The sequence below is a fragment of the Panicum virgatum genome, chromosome 9K (genome assembly GCF_016808335.1).
Source record: "Panicum virgatum strain AP13 chromosome 9K, P.virgatum_v5, whole genome shotgun sequence".
Taxonomy (NCBI): domain Eukaryota; kingdom Viridiplantae; phylum Streptophyta; class Magnoliopsida; order Poales; family Poaceae; genus Panicum; species Panicum virgatum.
In genome coordinates this window covers 59,996,350-60,007,735 of record NC_053144.1, presented here as the reverse complement: position 1 = coordinate 60,007,735, position 11,386 = coordinate 59,996,350, and the positions used below count along the sequence as shown (strand labels likewise).

At 41.7% G+C, this 11,386-nt stretch overlaps 2 protein-coding genes across 2 annotated transcripts; both read right to left on the bottom strand.

Annotated features, from left to right (window-relative positions):
* Positions 1-286: 286 nt before the first annotated feature.
* Positions 287-2,157, bottom strand: LOC120652919 (protein ENDOPLASMIC RETICULUM-ARRESTED PEN3-like). Its single transcript, XM_039930870.1, has one exon. The coding sequence runs from the start codon at positions 2,076-2,078 to the stop codon at positions 651-653; it is 1,428 nt and encodes a 475-aa protein (XP_039786804.1). The 5' UTR covers positions 2,079-2,157; the 3' UTR covers positions 287-650.
* Positions 2,158-2,530: 373 nt separating this feature from the next.
* On the bottom strand, positions 2,531-10,402 carry LOC120652918 (chromosome transmission fidelity protein 18 homolog). Its single transcript, XM_039930869.1, has 24 exons — positions 10,068-10,402; positions 9,649-9,981; positions 9,477-9,538; positions 8,735-8,872; positions 8,381-8,632; positions 8,188-8,274; positions 7,587-7,688; positions 7,448-7,513; positions 7,209-7,316; positions 7,063-7,124; positions 6,934-6,978; positions 6,746-6,819; positions 6,343-6,410; positions 6,189-6,257; positions 5,718-5,815; positions 5,550-5,631; positions 5,340-5,418; positions 5,182-5,269; positions 4,962-5,115; positions 4,438-4,629; positions 4,294-4,353; positions 3,562-3,827; positions 3,355-3,460; positions 2,531-2,810 (listed from the first exon to the last, which is right to left on the bottom strand). Exons 1-24 carry the CDS (start codon positions 10,276-10,278, stop codon positions 2,754-2,756), a joined length of 2,859 nt encoding a protein of 952 aa, XP_039786803.1. The 5' UTR covers positions 10,279-10,402; the 3' UTR covers positions 2,531-2,753.
* Between the last annotated feature and the right edge of the window lie 984 nt (positions 10,403-11,386).

Below are 11,386 nucleotides of genomic sequence, written 5' to 3'. Positions count from 1 at the left end.
ATTTCTACCAGTCTGCACCAATACTATATCTATGATCGTGCCCAAAGGATTACTGTTATTTCTATTAATTATTTGTATTACTGTTATTTCTATTAATTATTTGTATTACTGTTATTTCTATTAATTATTTGAATTCTGTGTTATCAACTGCTCGATGGTTACTTTACTCATAATTTCATACGTCCTACCCCTAACCAATAAATTATAAAGATGAGGATAGCAATAGGTTACTTTCAATGTCAAAAATAAATTATTCTAATGCATTTAAGATAAGAATAACAAGTTCATATAATGCTCTCAGCTCAGGATGCTTTGGCAGGGTAATTATAAAGTTAGATGATATGTAAACATTTCCACTGAATCAAAGGATGCTTTGCGACACTGTAGCTAAGAACTTGGAGCTAAGAGATTAAGAAAAGGGTTCTACATCAAATGAAAATGAAATGCATCTGCAGAAGCCAGAAGCAAGACATGTGACTATACATTGATACATAATATCTTGCGAGGCAGACTACACAAGACCCATATTTGAGTACCGAATTGTGCATGAAGACATGAACCAAGAACGAGAATGCCATCATGTAAACACACTTTTAATATCTTGGTAGAGACTTACTGAATGGTCACTCCAAATCCACAAGGGGAAACGGCTATGAGAGAGGAATTGCACCAGCAAGGTGGGAAGTCTCCCACACTTCCACACCTTGCATCTCTACTCTTGTCACAAACAGGCGGTCTCCACCCCCTTCCATCATCTGTATCATCCCACGTTTAGCATCCTCTTCCGTGTCCACATAGCAACTCCTATAAGATCTTTCATCAATTCCTCTTTCCTTTGTTCCTGGTTGCTCTGCCAAGTCACCTGTGTTATGGCGTTGTTCTTCCAATCGGGACCAAACCTCCAATCCATCCTTCCGGCTGACAAACACTTGAGACTGGTGGCAATGCAGAACACTGCCATAGCCTCCTCCGCTCCCTCTTGGTCCTGATGACATATAAACCCAAGGGTCGTTACCAAGGCATCTCAGGTCTGCCACTGCTACATCTCCTGACTTTGAGCAAACCTTGTATATTGCCTGCTGCTTAACATCAACATCTGCATCTGCAAATGGATCACCAAACCTACTGCTTCTTCCAGCTCCTCCTGGCTCGCTCACCTCCCACACCACATTACCAGACCGAATATCCCACAGCCTCATGTAGCCAGAGTAGCCAAATGCCCCGGAACTCACAAATGATGCAAACACCAGTCCGAGTGCCGGCAGATGCACCACTCGATCTGGTGTCGATGACTTTGCTGCGCTGCCACTTTGCCGGCCAATCTCCTGCGTGGGCTTCAGAGTTACAGGGTCGACCACCACGATGCAGTTCTCCCGGTGAGGGCTCTCAAATGTTGCCAAGATGGGCGAATTGTTATCAGCTGCATCAGCTGGAGGACGGGCAGCAATGGCGATGACCTTCGCCTTGCTGACGCGAGTGTCAGTGGGATCCCACCACTGAACGGAGGCGACATGCCGGCCTTCGAGGAAGTCGTACACGTGCAGCCCTGGAGCGGAGGCGGACCCGAGGATGACGAGGCTGGGGGGCAGTTGCCGGAGGGAGGTGATGCGGTGGAGGTGGGTCCGGAAGGTGGCGAGGTGATCCAGCGCCGGGGAGTAATAGGTGACCTGCCCGATGCCGTGGGCGAGGCAGAGGGACCCATCGTGGTGCGGCGCGAGGGCGGTGGGGTACGGCTCGGAAGCGGGGCAGAGGGTGGAGGCAAGGGAGACGGAGAAGCCGCGGAGTGGCGGCGGAGAGAGCGCGGCGAGGAGCTGCTCGTGGAGGCCGTAGAAGTGGGCCTCGTCGAGGAGGACGCGCGCGGGGAAAGCGGCCGCGGCGGAGGACGGGGCGCGGATGGCGGCGAGGATGGCGGATAGGAGGGCTGGGTCGCGGTCCACGAAGGTTGGGTTGGGGGAAGGGGAATCGAGAGAGAGGGAGAGGGAAAGGGAGCTTGCCTCCAGCGAGAAGAGCTTGCCCCCTACGTTGAGCTGCTTCACTGTGCCGCTCTTGCTGCCGCCGCCGCCGTCGACGGTTCCCATCGTTGGCTCGTCGCTGGTGTTGGACTGCTGCTGCTGGATGCTGTTGTGATGTCCGACGAGGCGACGACTTTTCTTCAGACTGGGGAATGGATCAGGTCAGTTCGGCCCACCAGACGAGTCCTTAGATCATGCTGTCCAACCCACAAGCCCACTATGGGCAAGAACGACGGGAAAGAAAACAATTTGAGCCATTTCTTAATTTTAAGAGCCATGTTTCAAATACAAAATCGACATCGGTAATTCAAATTCAAACAAGAGTAGTTTCTTTTGGAAAAAGGATAGAAGCCCTTTATTATTGACTAGTATATGGGACTCTATGGTGCTGGTTCCTTTTTTTTAACCAATGTTAATGAATTTTTTATGATTTCTGCTGCCTTTTATTTTAAAAATGAATACTTTAAACCATACTGATCTTGGCATGGAACCAACAGAAAGTGCTTGACAGTTGAGACACCAGACATAATACATCCTGATGGCATTCTTGATTTCTAAGTCTCCCAAATCATCGAGAGAGAGAAATGTGCATGTTTACAGACAAGTGTAATTTTAGTTTGATCCATCAATAGTTCAGTCTATCCTACTAGATACACATGGTGCAATCAATATACAGGGAGGCATACTTAAAAAAGAACAGAAAAAATGAATTTACAGTACAAGGGCAGGGACCAAACGGGCCTAACTGAGCAGAAGATCGCGAACTCTCACTGGTCTTTTTACCGCATTTGTGAAACCCTGCACATTGCAGTCACCTTATGAGATACTGGCAAAAGAAATAAACTAGAAAGGGGCATGCAATTGGTGACATAAGTCCAGAAGTTGAGTCCAAAGCCAAAGGAGTGGAATCGAATGGCACAGATTAGCATACAAAAATATGTCGGCAACTAAAATCAAATTATTGAATCAAAATTCTGCTCAGTGCTATTTGGGAGGTATCGTTGGATGTGCCCTTAGGTCCCACATATGATCCTCGCACTAAATATTGATTTCTACATTACAATGTCCTCGTTTCCATTGAGCAAATTTGTATCTTAATTCCAAGAGCTTAAACAAAGTAACTTCTAAAAAAGCATTGTTCCATCGACAACGTCAATGTATATTAGTAAATACATATCTCAGTTGGACCTCAGGCCACACCCACGTCCAGTAAACTTAATCATACGGGACAACGAATTTCGTAGGACTTTAGTGCCTGAGCTTATTATAAATTTATATGAACACAAAAGGATAACTAAATATCGGTGTAAGAGAGTCACAGGAGGACCTGTGGAGAACAAACCTCATTATATTTGAATATCAGAGGGCGTGAATCCCTCTGAATTGTTGCTCTTTGCTGCCCCGCATCAGTATGAATTTTTGCATCTGCCGGTCTTTCCTTCCTAAATCTGTTTTCGTCAAAGAAAATAGATAAACTTTACCATTATCAACAGCCATGCAAAATGGCAAGTTGGCATCTAATGAGTGATGGCGGGCATTGCTAAATTACCTGTCAAAGAAATTTATTGCACGGTTGGGGTGCTTTTTGGCAGGTGTAGGATCTTTACCATTCAGGCTAGAGGCTGAGTTTGGTTGCATTTGAAGTGTAGTCGAATTGCGCTTGGCGCTATCCTTAGAAGAATGTAATGCTGGAGCAATAGAATCGGCTACTGGTTTCTTTATTATATCTGATAAAGCTTTGCTCCTGGTATCTCCATCACTAGCTTGGTTCAACAATTTGCCTGTACTATATTTAATGATCTTCTGCTTCTCTACCTGCATCAAAGATATTACGTTGACAAGGATGAAAACAAATTGTCTGTTCTACAGCAAATTTCCCTCATCAAAAGCTTCCTCATGTGCTCAAGTATGCATATGGCCCTGTTTGCTTCGATTTTGCTTCAGCTTCTTACGCCCAAAAAGAAAAGCAAACAGGTTTCAAGAGGAAATATGGAGTTACTGAATAGTTCAAAATTTATGTTAGTACCTATGAAGAGAAAGCTTTCAAGATGCAGCTCAGTCATATGGCAATGCAACGTGCTTTCCTCAGTTGGCATTTATAAAAGGCCAACATAATTTGCCGAAAGATTAAAAACAATAAGTAGTCATCTTAGAGAAACAAAAGGATATATATTTAGTTGTTACAGTTAAATTAAGTCAGAACTTAGAAGTTTGGCATCAAGTGCTAGCAACACATGAAATTATAAATTTACATAATAGAAAAATCAGAAGGGTTGCTCACCTCATGCACCAAGACCTGTTTCATGGCCAGAGACAGATCAATGTGCTCTGATTGATAGCCCTGATATCAGCAGCTATGTTAGGTATAGTGAGAATAGTGCACAAGTGTAGAACAAAGAATAAAAGACTAAAAAATTAAACAGACCTTGAAGTTTATGACATCACTGATTGGAGGATAAAGAGACAGTGAAGGAACATCATGTGGCACCACAGATGTGTTTGCCCTTTCTTGAGGGGCAAACTTTGTGTTCCTATATGTAACTGAGTAGGAAACCATAGTATCAACTAGCTGCACGAGTTCATCCTTTTCTCTCTCTGACAGCAAATTCAGGGCTACCTGAAAAAAATCCTGCAGTGTTAGAAACCGTGTAAAGAGATGAAAACATAGGTTATATTCAAACTTGCAATACCATTTAGAACCAATGTTTCATACTGGTCAATATGGAGACATAGGGCCTTAAATCCTTAGTGGATACTATTTCAGAAAAAAATATTAAGATATTGGCTCCAAGCTCCATGCTTCATTCGTGGTACTTTAAAGTACTATAAACATATATTTACCATGCAATACTCACTTTCAGTTGTTGACAAGTTTGAGCAAATAAATACTGTATACCAGCAGAATAATTTCGAGGTAAAGTTTGGCACGATCATTGAGTGACAACTTACAGGTCTTAAACTCAGTGGAGAGAGAATATGTAAGAAGGGGGAAGCAATGTCTTGAACGAATGATTCTACTGACATGTGCCTTGAAACAACCGGTGACATTTGGTTTTGCCAGGTCTTCAACGTGTCTTTCTTTTCTAAAAGCAATGTTCGAGACCTAAAAAGACAAAATGTTAAGCCCACTGAGCAGGCAGAAAAATATATGATTACGTGGAGGACTTACCTCTGCAAAGCTTTTGGCCATTCAATATTTGGCTTCTCAACTTGAGCAACCATACGACTTATGGTGATGGCAATTGGAGGTTGATAAGCTGAAATGAGTGGTTCAGCTTTGTTAGTAAAATATCTATACAAAGAATAGAATATACACTCTGATACTACCATGAAGTGGCATCTGCTGAGTCCGGTAAACATATTGTGTCAAGGAATCTGAAACTCCAAGTATATCGAGACATTTTACCTGTATGGTAATTTCGATTATAAATAAGTATGAAGATAAATTCATGAAGGAAGAATATTAAGTTTCACGCAAATCAAACACCTCAAATCATTAGCCAAAATCAATGTCTTGTACAGACTACAGATACTCACAGTTTTTTGCAACATCGGGTCATGGTATGATAGTCTCAAGAAGTTTTCGTAGATCCCGTCCATGGTAACTTCATAGTCACCACTGCAAATGAAACACTTGATGTAAATAAAGAAGTGATACCAGCTCAAAGAAACCAGGTAAGAAAATCTCACGGAACAAAATTTTACCGGTTAGATATGAGTGTGAAGAGATAATCTGTGTCCTTGTCTTTACTGAAATGACTTTCAGCCTTTCCAGCTCGCTTGAGTTTTTTCTTTTGCAAAACCTGCGGTACAATTAAACTTAATAATATGAAGGGAAAAAAGAGAGAATGGTAAAAAACTTGTGCTGATTTTGGGTGAAATTTGCTAGCATAGGTCCTAAGACCTGATTTAACATAAGAAAAGGAGTAACATCTTTCTTCTTCTTAATGAAATAATACAAGGCTCTCCTATTTGTTCGAGGAAAAATAAAGAGCAGGAGTAACCAAAAGACATTTATTGGAGGAAATATTACTCCAGGCAAAGCTTCTAAAAATGTTGTGTTACATTGAATTACAGGAGAAAGGTAAGGTCCATAAAGTTGTTAATAGGGCCCAAAAGAACTAAACAGAATTAAACAGAGAACTGCGGAAGAGGCATTACAGGAAAAAATCAAACCTGTTTCCAAACATCGAGGATGCTTTTTGACTTATCCTTCTGTCCGATTACTTGTGAATCAAATGATGACTGCTCCATAATAAATATCATTAGAGAAAGAATACCATATCTGCTAGTAGTATCTTCATATGGCTAACTAAATTGGTTCACTTACGATGTTTAGTGCCACCCCTTTCTTGTTCAAAAATTGAAGTGTGTTTAAGCATGAACGGATGTCACATTCTGCAGGGAAATATTTCTCAGTCTATGAAAATAACCATTCACCTCAGGGGTAGCAAAGATTCTCCATGCAAATAATAGCAATTCCTTTTCATCCATCCAAGTATTAGAAAGTTCATAATACAAGCAAGAGAAGCAGCTCGTTAAAAAAAAAAGAGTAGCCAGGTCAAATATTGAAATGCAGATAAAGATAGGTTTATATTAATTAGGATGAACAGCTTTATCGTAGTTCTGTTACAGCTAGAATGAACCGTGCATGTTACCGATTCATTACACAATAATACTTCAAACATATGTTTCACTGTTGTTACAGATAAAAATGTGTAACAGAAACATACCAGTATACTCTGCTAATGCAGAAAGAGCAATTGCACTTGTCTTGAAACCTTCGCTTTTGCATATATACTTGAGCCTAAACAAGAAAAGTGATTTAACAACAAATGGTCTGTCATGAAGGTACATGGCTACAAACATAGGTTTTATTACTAATGTGATGAAGCTAGAGGAATAAGTGCAGTCACATCACCTGTTCACTACACGACTAATCGTTGGCTGTACGAACACATGAACCCTGTGAAAATAAATCAGTCCTCGTAAGCAACACCTTTAATGATTTACAAATGTACTAAACGTAATGAAAGAAGGAAAATATTACTTCGCTACTTGGCGCAGTTGTCTCAAGGCTGGAGCATAAAGGTCATTGCATATACAAATTACCTTCGAAAATTGTATAATCAGTATATCCAATAGATTGTAAAGACACTAAAATGGAGCCAAAAGGGTTGCAATGTCAATGCTTACAGGCCTCAATAGTTTTGCTATTCTGTGACTTTTTCTAGATGCCTTTCGGGCTTGAGTTTCTTCAGCATTAGCACTTCTTTCAGAATTATTACTCTTTTCAGAGTTGATCTACAAGAGAAGAGCGAGTCATCTGATGCACTCTTATTTGGTAAGATGAAAACCTGATATAGAAGTGAGGGAAAAAAAAGTAAAGTAAAACTGCAGCAAACTATAAGATAACGATGTCAGGAGAGGACTACCATCTTCAGAATAACCTCCACTGCACCTTTTCCATCACCAAGTGCTCCATCAATTTCATCGATTACCTAAACAGGACACAAAATTCAACAGAATATAGAGGGAGAAATTCGACAACTTAGGCAGCATTATTCAACTCACCAAACACTTGGGCTTGGAATCTGACAAGATTGAGTTCATCTGAACGACATCAAGAATTTTTGTTTCAATGGATGAAGCAGAACGATCATCACTGGCATTTATCTGCATTCAACACTGAACATAAGCAACATATAGAACTTGAATTGAGAATATGTCAATGCATATATGAAGCATCCATGATAAAATCATGTGGATATATTGACAGACCAGAATTCAGTACATAGACTATAATGGACATGTTACCAGTGAAAATTTATCTTCCTGAGGAGCTTGAGGGCTCAACAGGCCAATTAGCCAAACCAACAACTGGAGCATTTTTTTAAACAAGAGGCAGTGCTAAAAGTTTGAGATAAATGATATTAAAAGGAGGATCAATATAGTTTCAGCATAAAAAATAGTTTCCAGTGTCTTATATATCAAAATCTTAAGCATTGAGATATAATCATGCCTTGAAACGTTACAAAACTGACACAGGGGGATTTGGAAGGAAGAGAACAGATATATGCGGCACTAATCAGATAGCACACAAATCTTTATTAGTTATGTATCATCACATTAAACAACAAACACACAGCTAGTATTGTATGATCATAACACAGACCTCAACAACATGGTAGCCACAATGTCTGGCTGCAACATGAGCAAGTGTTGTTTTTCCAAGACCAGGTGGACCACAGAGTAGCAACACCTGCAACATCAGGAAGGTATTCAGTTACAGTAGGGAACCAGCATGACAAAGCAGCACAATCTTTTATAGAAAGCTTTTGGTCACAACACAGTAGTTCTAACCCCACCTTTTGTTCTGGTGTGCTGTCTACTGGTGACCTTTTGCTGAAGGAGCCACCCAAACCTTCTGGGTTGCTACTGGGCGCATTCAGGGGCATATCAACAGGACCTCCCTTAGTCTTGGAGAAGAAATTTTTGTTATTTGCATTCTTTTGGATGGTAGAAGAGTGCCGACGTAAGGCAGATAAAACATCATCACATGTAGCTCGAATATGGGACCCAAAAACACAGGAGTCCCATTGTTTTAGCCATAGAAGTACCTGAACAAGGCACATGCACACATGTCAAGTAAAACTGATCAAGCATCAACAGAAAGGTTGACTTCTTTGAAGTAGCAAGGTGCAATTTGGAATGGTATTTACCTCCCTGTTTGTGTGCTCGTCACTTAACAGCTCTGTGAAAGAATTTGGTGCGTACTTTTCCACCCAAAGCTTTTCTGTGACTAGTGGAGTCACTGAACAAGCCTCACGATCTACTGAATCTGTGCTTTCCTGCAAGGCCTTCATAGACATAATCAGAAGTGAGTTAGTGACGTACTTTCAGTTGACGTAGTATAACATATTAATCACATGACATATTATCAAACGCAAAAATGGTCAGCTAAGCCCTTTCTTGAGTTAGTTGGTAATCAGTGCATGTTGTAGACATGGTTAGGTCCATACAGTAGACTTGGGCTTGAAGTACTGAGTACTGACAGCTGAAACTTAAAAATGAACAGTCTTCTAGATCACTCCATAAAACAGAAGATACAGGAATTGTTTATTGAAAAGAAACAAAAATGGCAATTATTATGTGACTTACGAGATTATTGTGGAAAATTTCCACTGTAAAATCTAAAAGGAACAAAGACATATATATCCCTGTTCTGGGCTGAACCAAAATAGAAAAGGTAACATAAGTGATTACCACTTTCTGGTACCAATCGACAATATCCACCACTACATTTTCCAGCAACTACGCAGATAAGCACAATTTGATTGTTAGTGTTCATTTTACATATTAATTATGCTCCATGTGTAGTCATAATTAAATAGTGTTGTGTTAAGATCGATCATTTAGTCTCATCTATTGGCTATTCCTAACGATATCCATTTACATATATACCTTTGCTAAAGCCTCCTGCTCAGCACGCCTTGTTAGTGAATGAAAGGATTCAGAAAGCAGGCCTGCAGAAGCACAATAAAAAGGGAAGTGAGAAAATGAGCCACGACCAAACTAAGTCAATTGCATCCTGATTCCCAAGAGGCAAAGAGAAATAAATCACTTAGTAACTAACCCTTGTGGCTGAGATTTGGGTTGGAGAAGTTAGCCCCTTGCCTCGTTCCACTAATTCCTCCGCCAGTCAACCCCTCCATCGCAAGCTTGGCATAAACCCTCTCCCCGTTGGGTGCAGTGACGGGGACACAGTCCCCATGGATCTCCGATGCGAACCGCGAGATTGTCTTCTCGGCAACGACGACTTCAGGGGCGGGAGGAGGCGAGTAGCGCAGCCAGTCCTCGTCCTCCTCATCCTCCCGCTCAACGTTCCTCCGCTTGCTCCTTTCCTCTTCCTCCTGCTCCGGTGGTGGTGGAGGCGGAGGACGCTTCAACCCGCCTTCCGAAGCTTCACCTTCACATGCATTTGGTAAATTCCGTCACAATCGAAACTACGGAGAGCTAGGGTTGCGGTGCACAGAGAAGGAGAGTGTTGCATACTTGCGCGTGGCGCGGCGGGCTCAGGCGGCTGCGAGGAATCGCGTGGTTTGTCCGAGTCGCCGGGGGGCGGGACGAAGGCCTCGTCGGGGTCGTCGAAGTAGACGTCCTCCTCTTCCTCCGGGAGGAGGCCGTGGCTCTCCATCCACTCAAGCTCCTCCGGATCTGGCATCTCCATGTCCATCTCCATCTCCATCTCCATCTCCATCTCCATTGCCGACTCGCCGACGCCGCGGTGGCGGGTATCAGAGCTGCAGCGGTAGCCTGGCGGCGGCGGAAGTGTGAAGAGTCGATGGCGGGAAGTGGGGGAAATGGAGTTGGGTGTTGCCGCCTTCTGCCTACCTGTGTTGTGTCTGTGTGCTTTTGTGGCGGACCACGGGTGGGGATCAGCCCAACATGACTTTTAAGCCCGTGGACTGAGACAAGCCCATGGATAAATGGGCTCTATTCTGTTGATCAATTGTTTTGTTTAGCATTAACCAACAATCGTTTAACTTTTTCTTACTAGATAAATCTTTGAAATTAAAGCCATCAAAGATTACAATTTATTAACCAGAAGCTATTCTGATGGTTGTATGTGTAGTGCGCTCAGAACTACTGATTTTTTTATGAAAAAATATATTTTCATCCTTAGTTACTTTATAACCATTTCCTTACAGAGTGTAGTAGGCAAAGTTGCATTTGATGATTATATTGATGGCCAAAACATCGTACGTCTATGAATAGGTAGAGCGGTTTAATTACCCTGGATTTCATTCAGGGTTAATACTTACTAGCAACTCATAAGTGAAAAAAGTGTCATGACCTGCTGGTGCGCGAATAGGATGAGGATAAATTAGATATTGCTATGATTTTTTTTTGTTTTAGAATTAGCAATTCAGTTATCAGTCATGGCAAAAAAAAGGGAAAAGCCATGCCTAGGAAGTAAAAAGGAGAATAAAGAAAAAGGCGTTTAGGCTCAATTGAAAAACGTTACCTCTAGTCATGTCTTGAAAAAAAGAAACAGAAAAAAATTTTGCAATCTAAAAGGACACAAGGCATGCAATGATGCAACTTTAAAAAGTTCAGATCTGCGGTTTAGACGGCAACTATAGGGGGGAAGGAATACTCAAATGCACTGAGCGATTGAGTATCGCTGGCAGTTGCATTGCACCTGCAGGTCGAGCTACATATACGATTTTGTGACGGTGTCGGACTGTCTGTCTGCCTATTGTTTATTCTCCTTGTTGAATCATAGCTCTGTATTTTTTTTTTTACTTATCGATTGCGTATGCATCTAGTAGCCATGATCCAAATTTGAAGCTGCAGCTAGCTGGATTTCG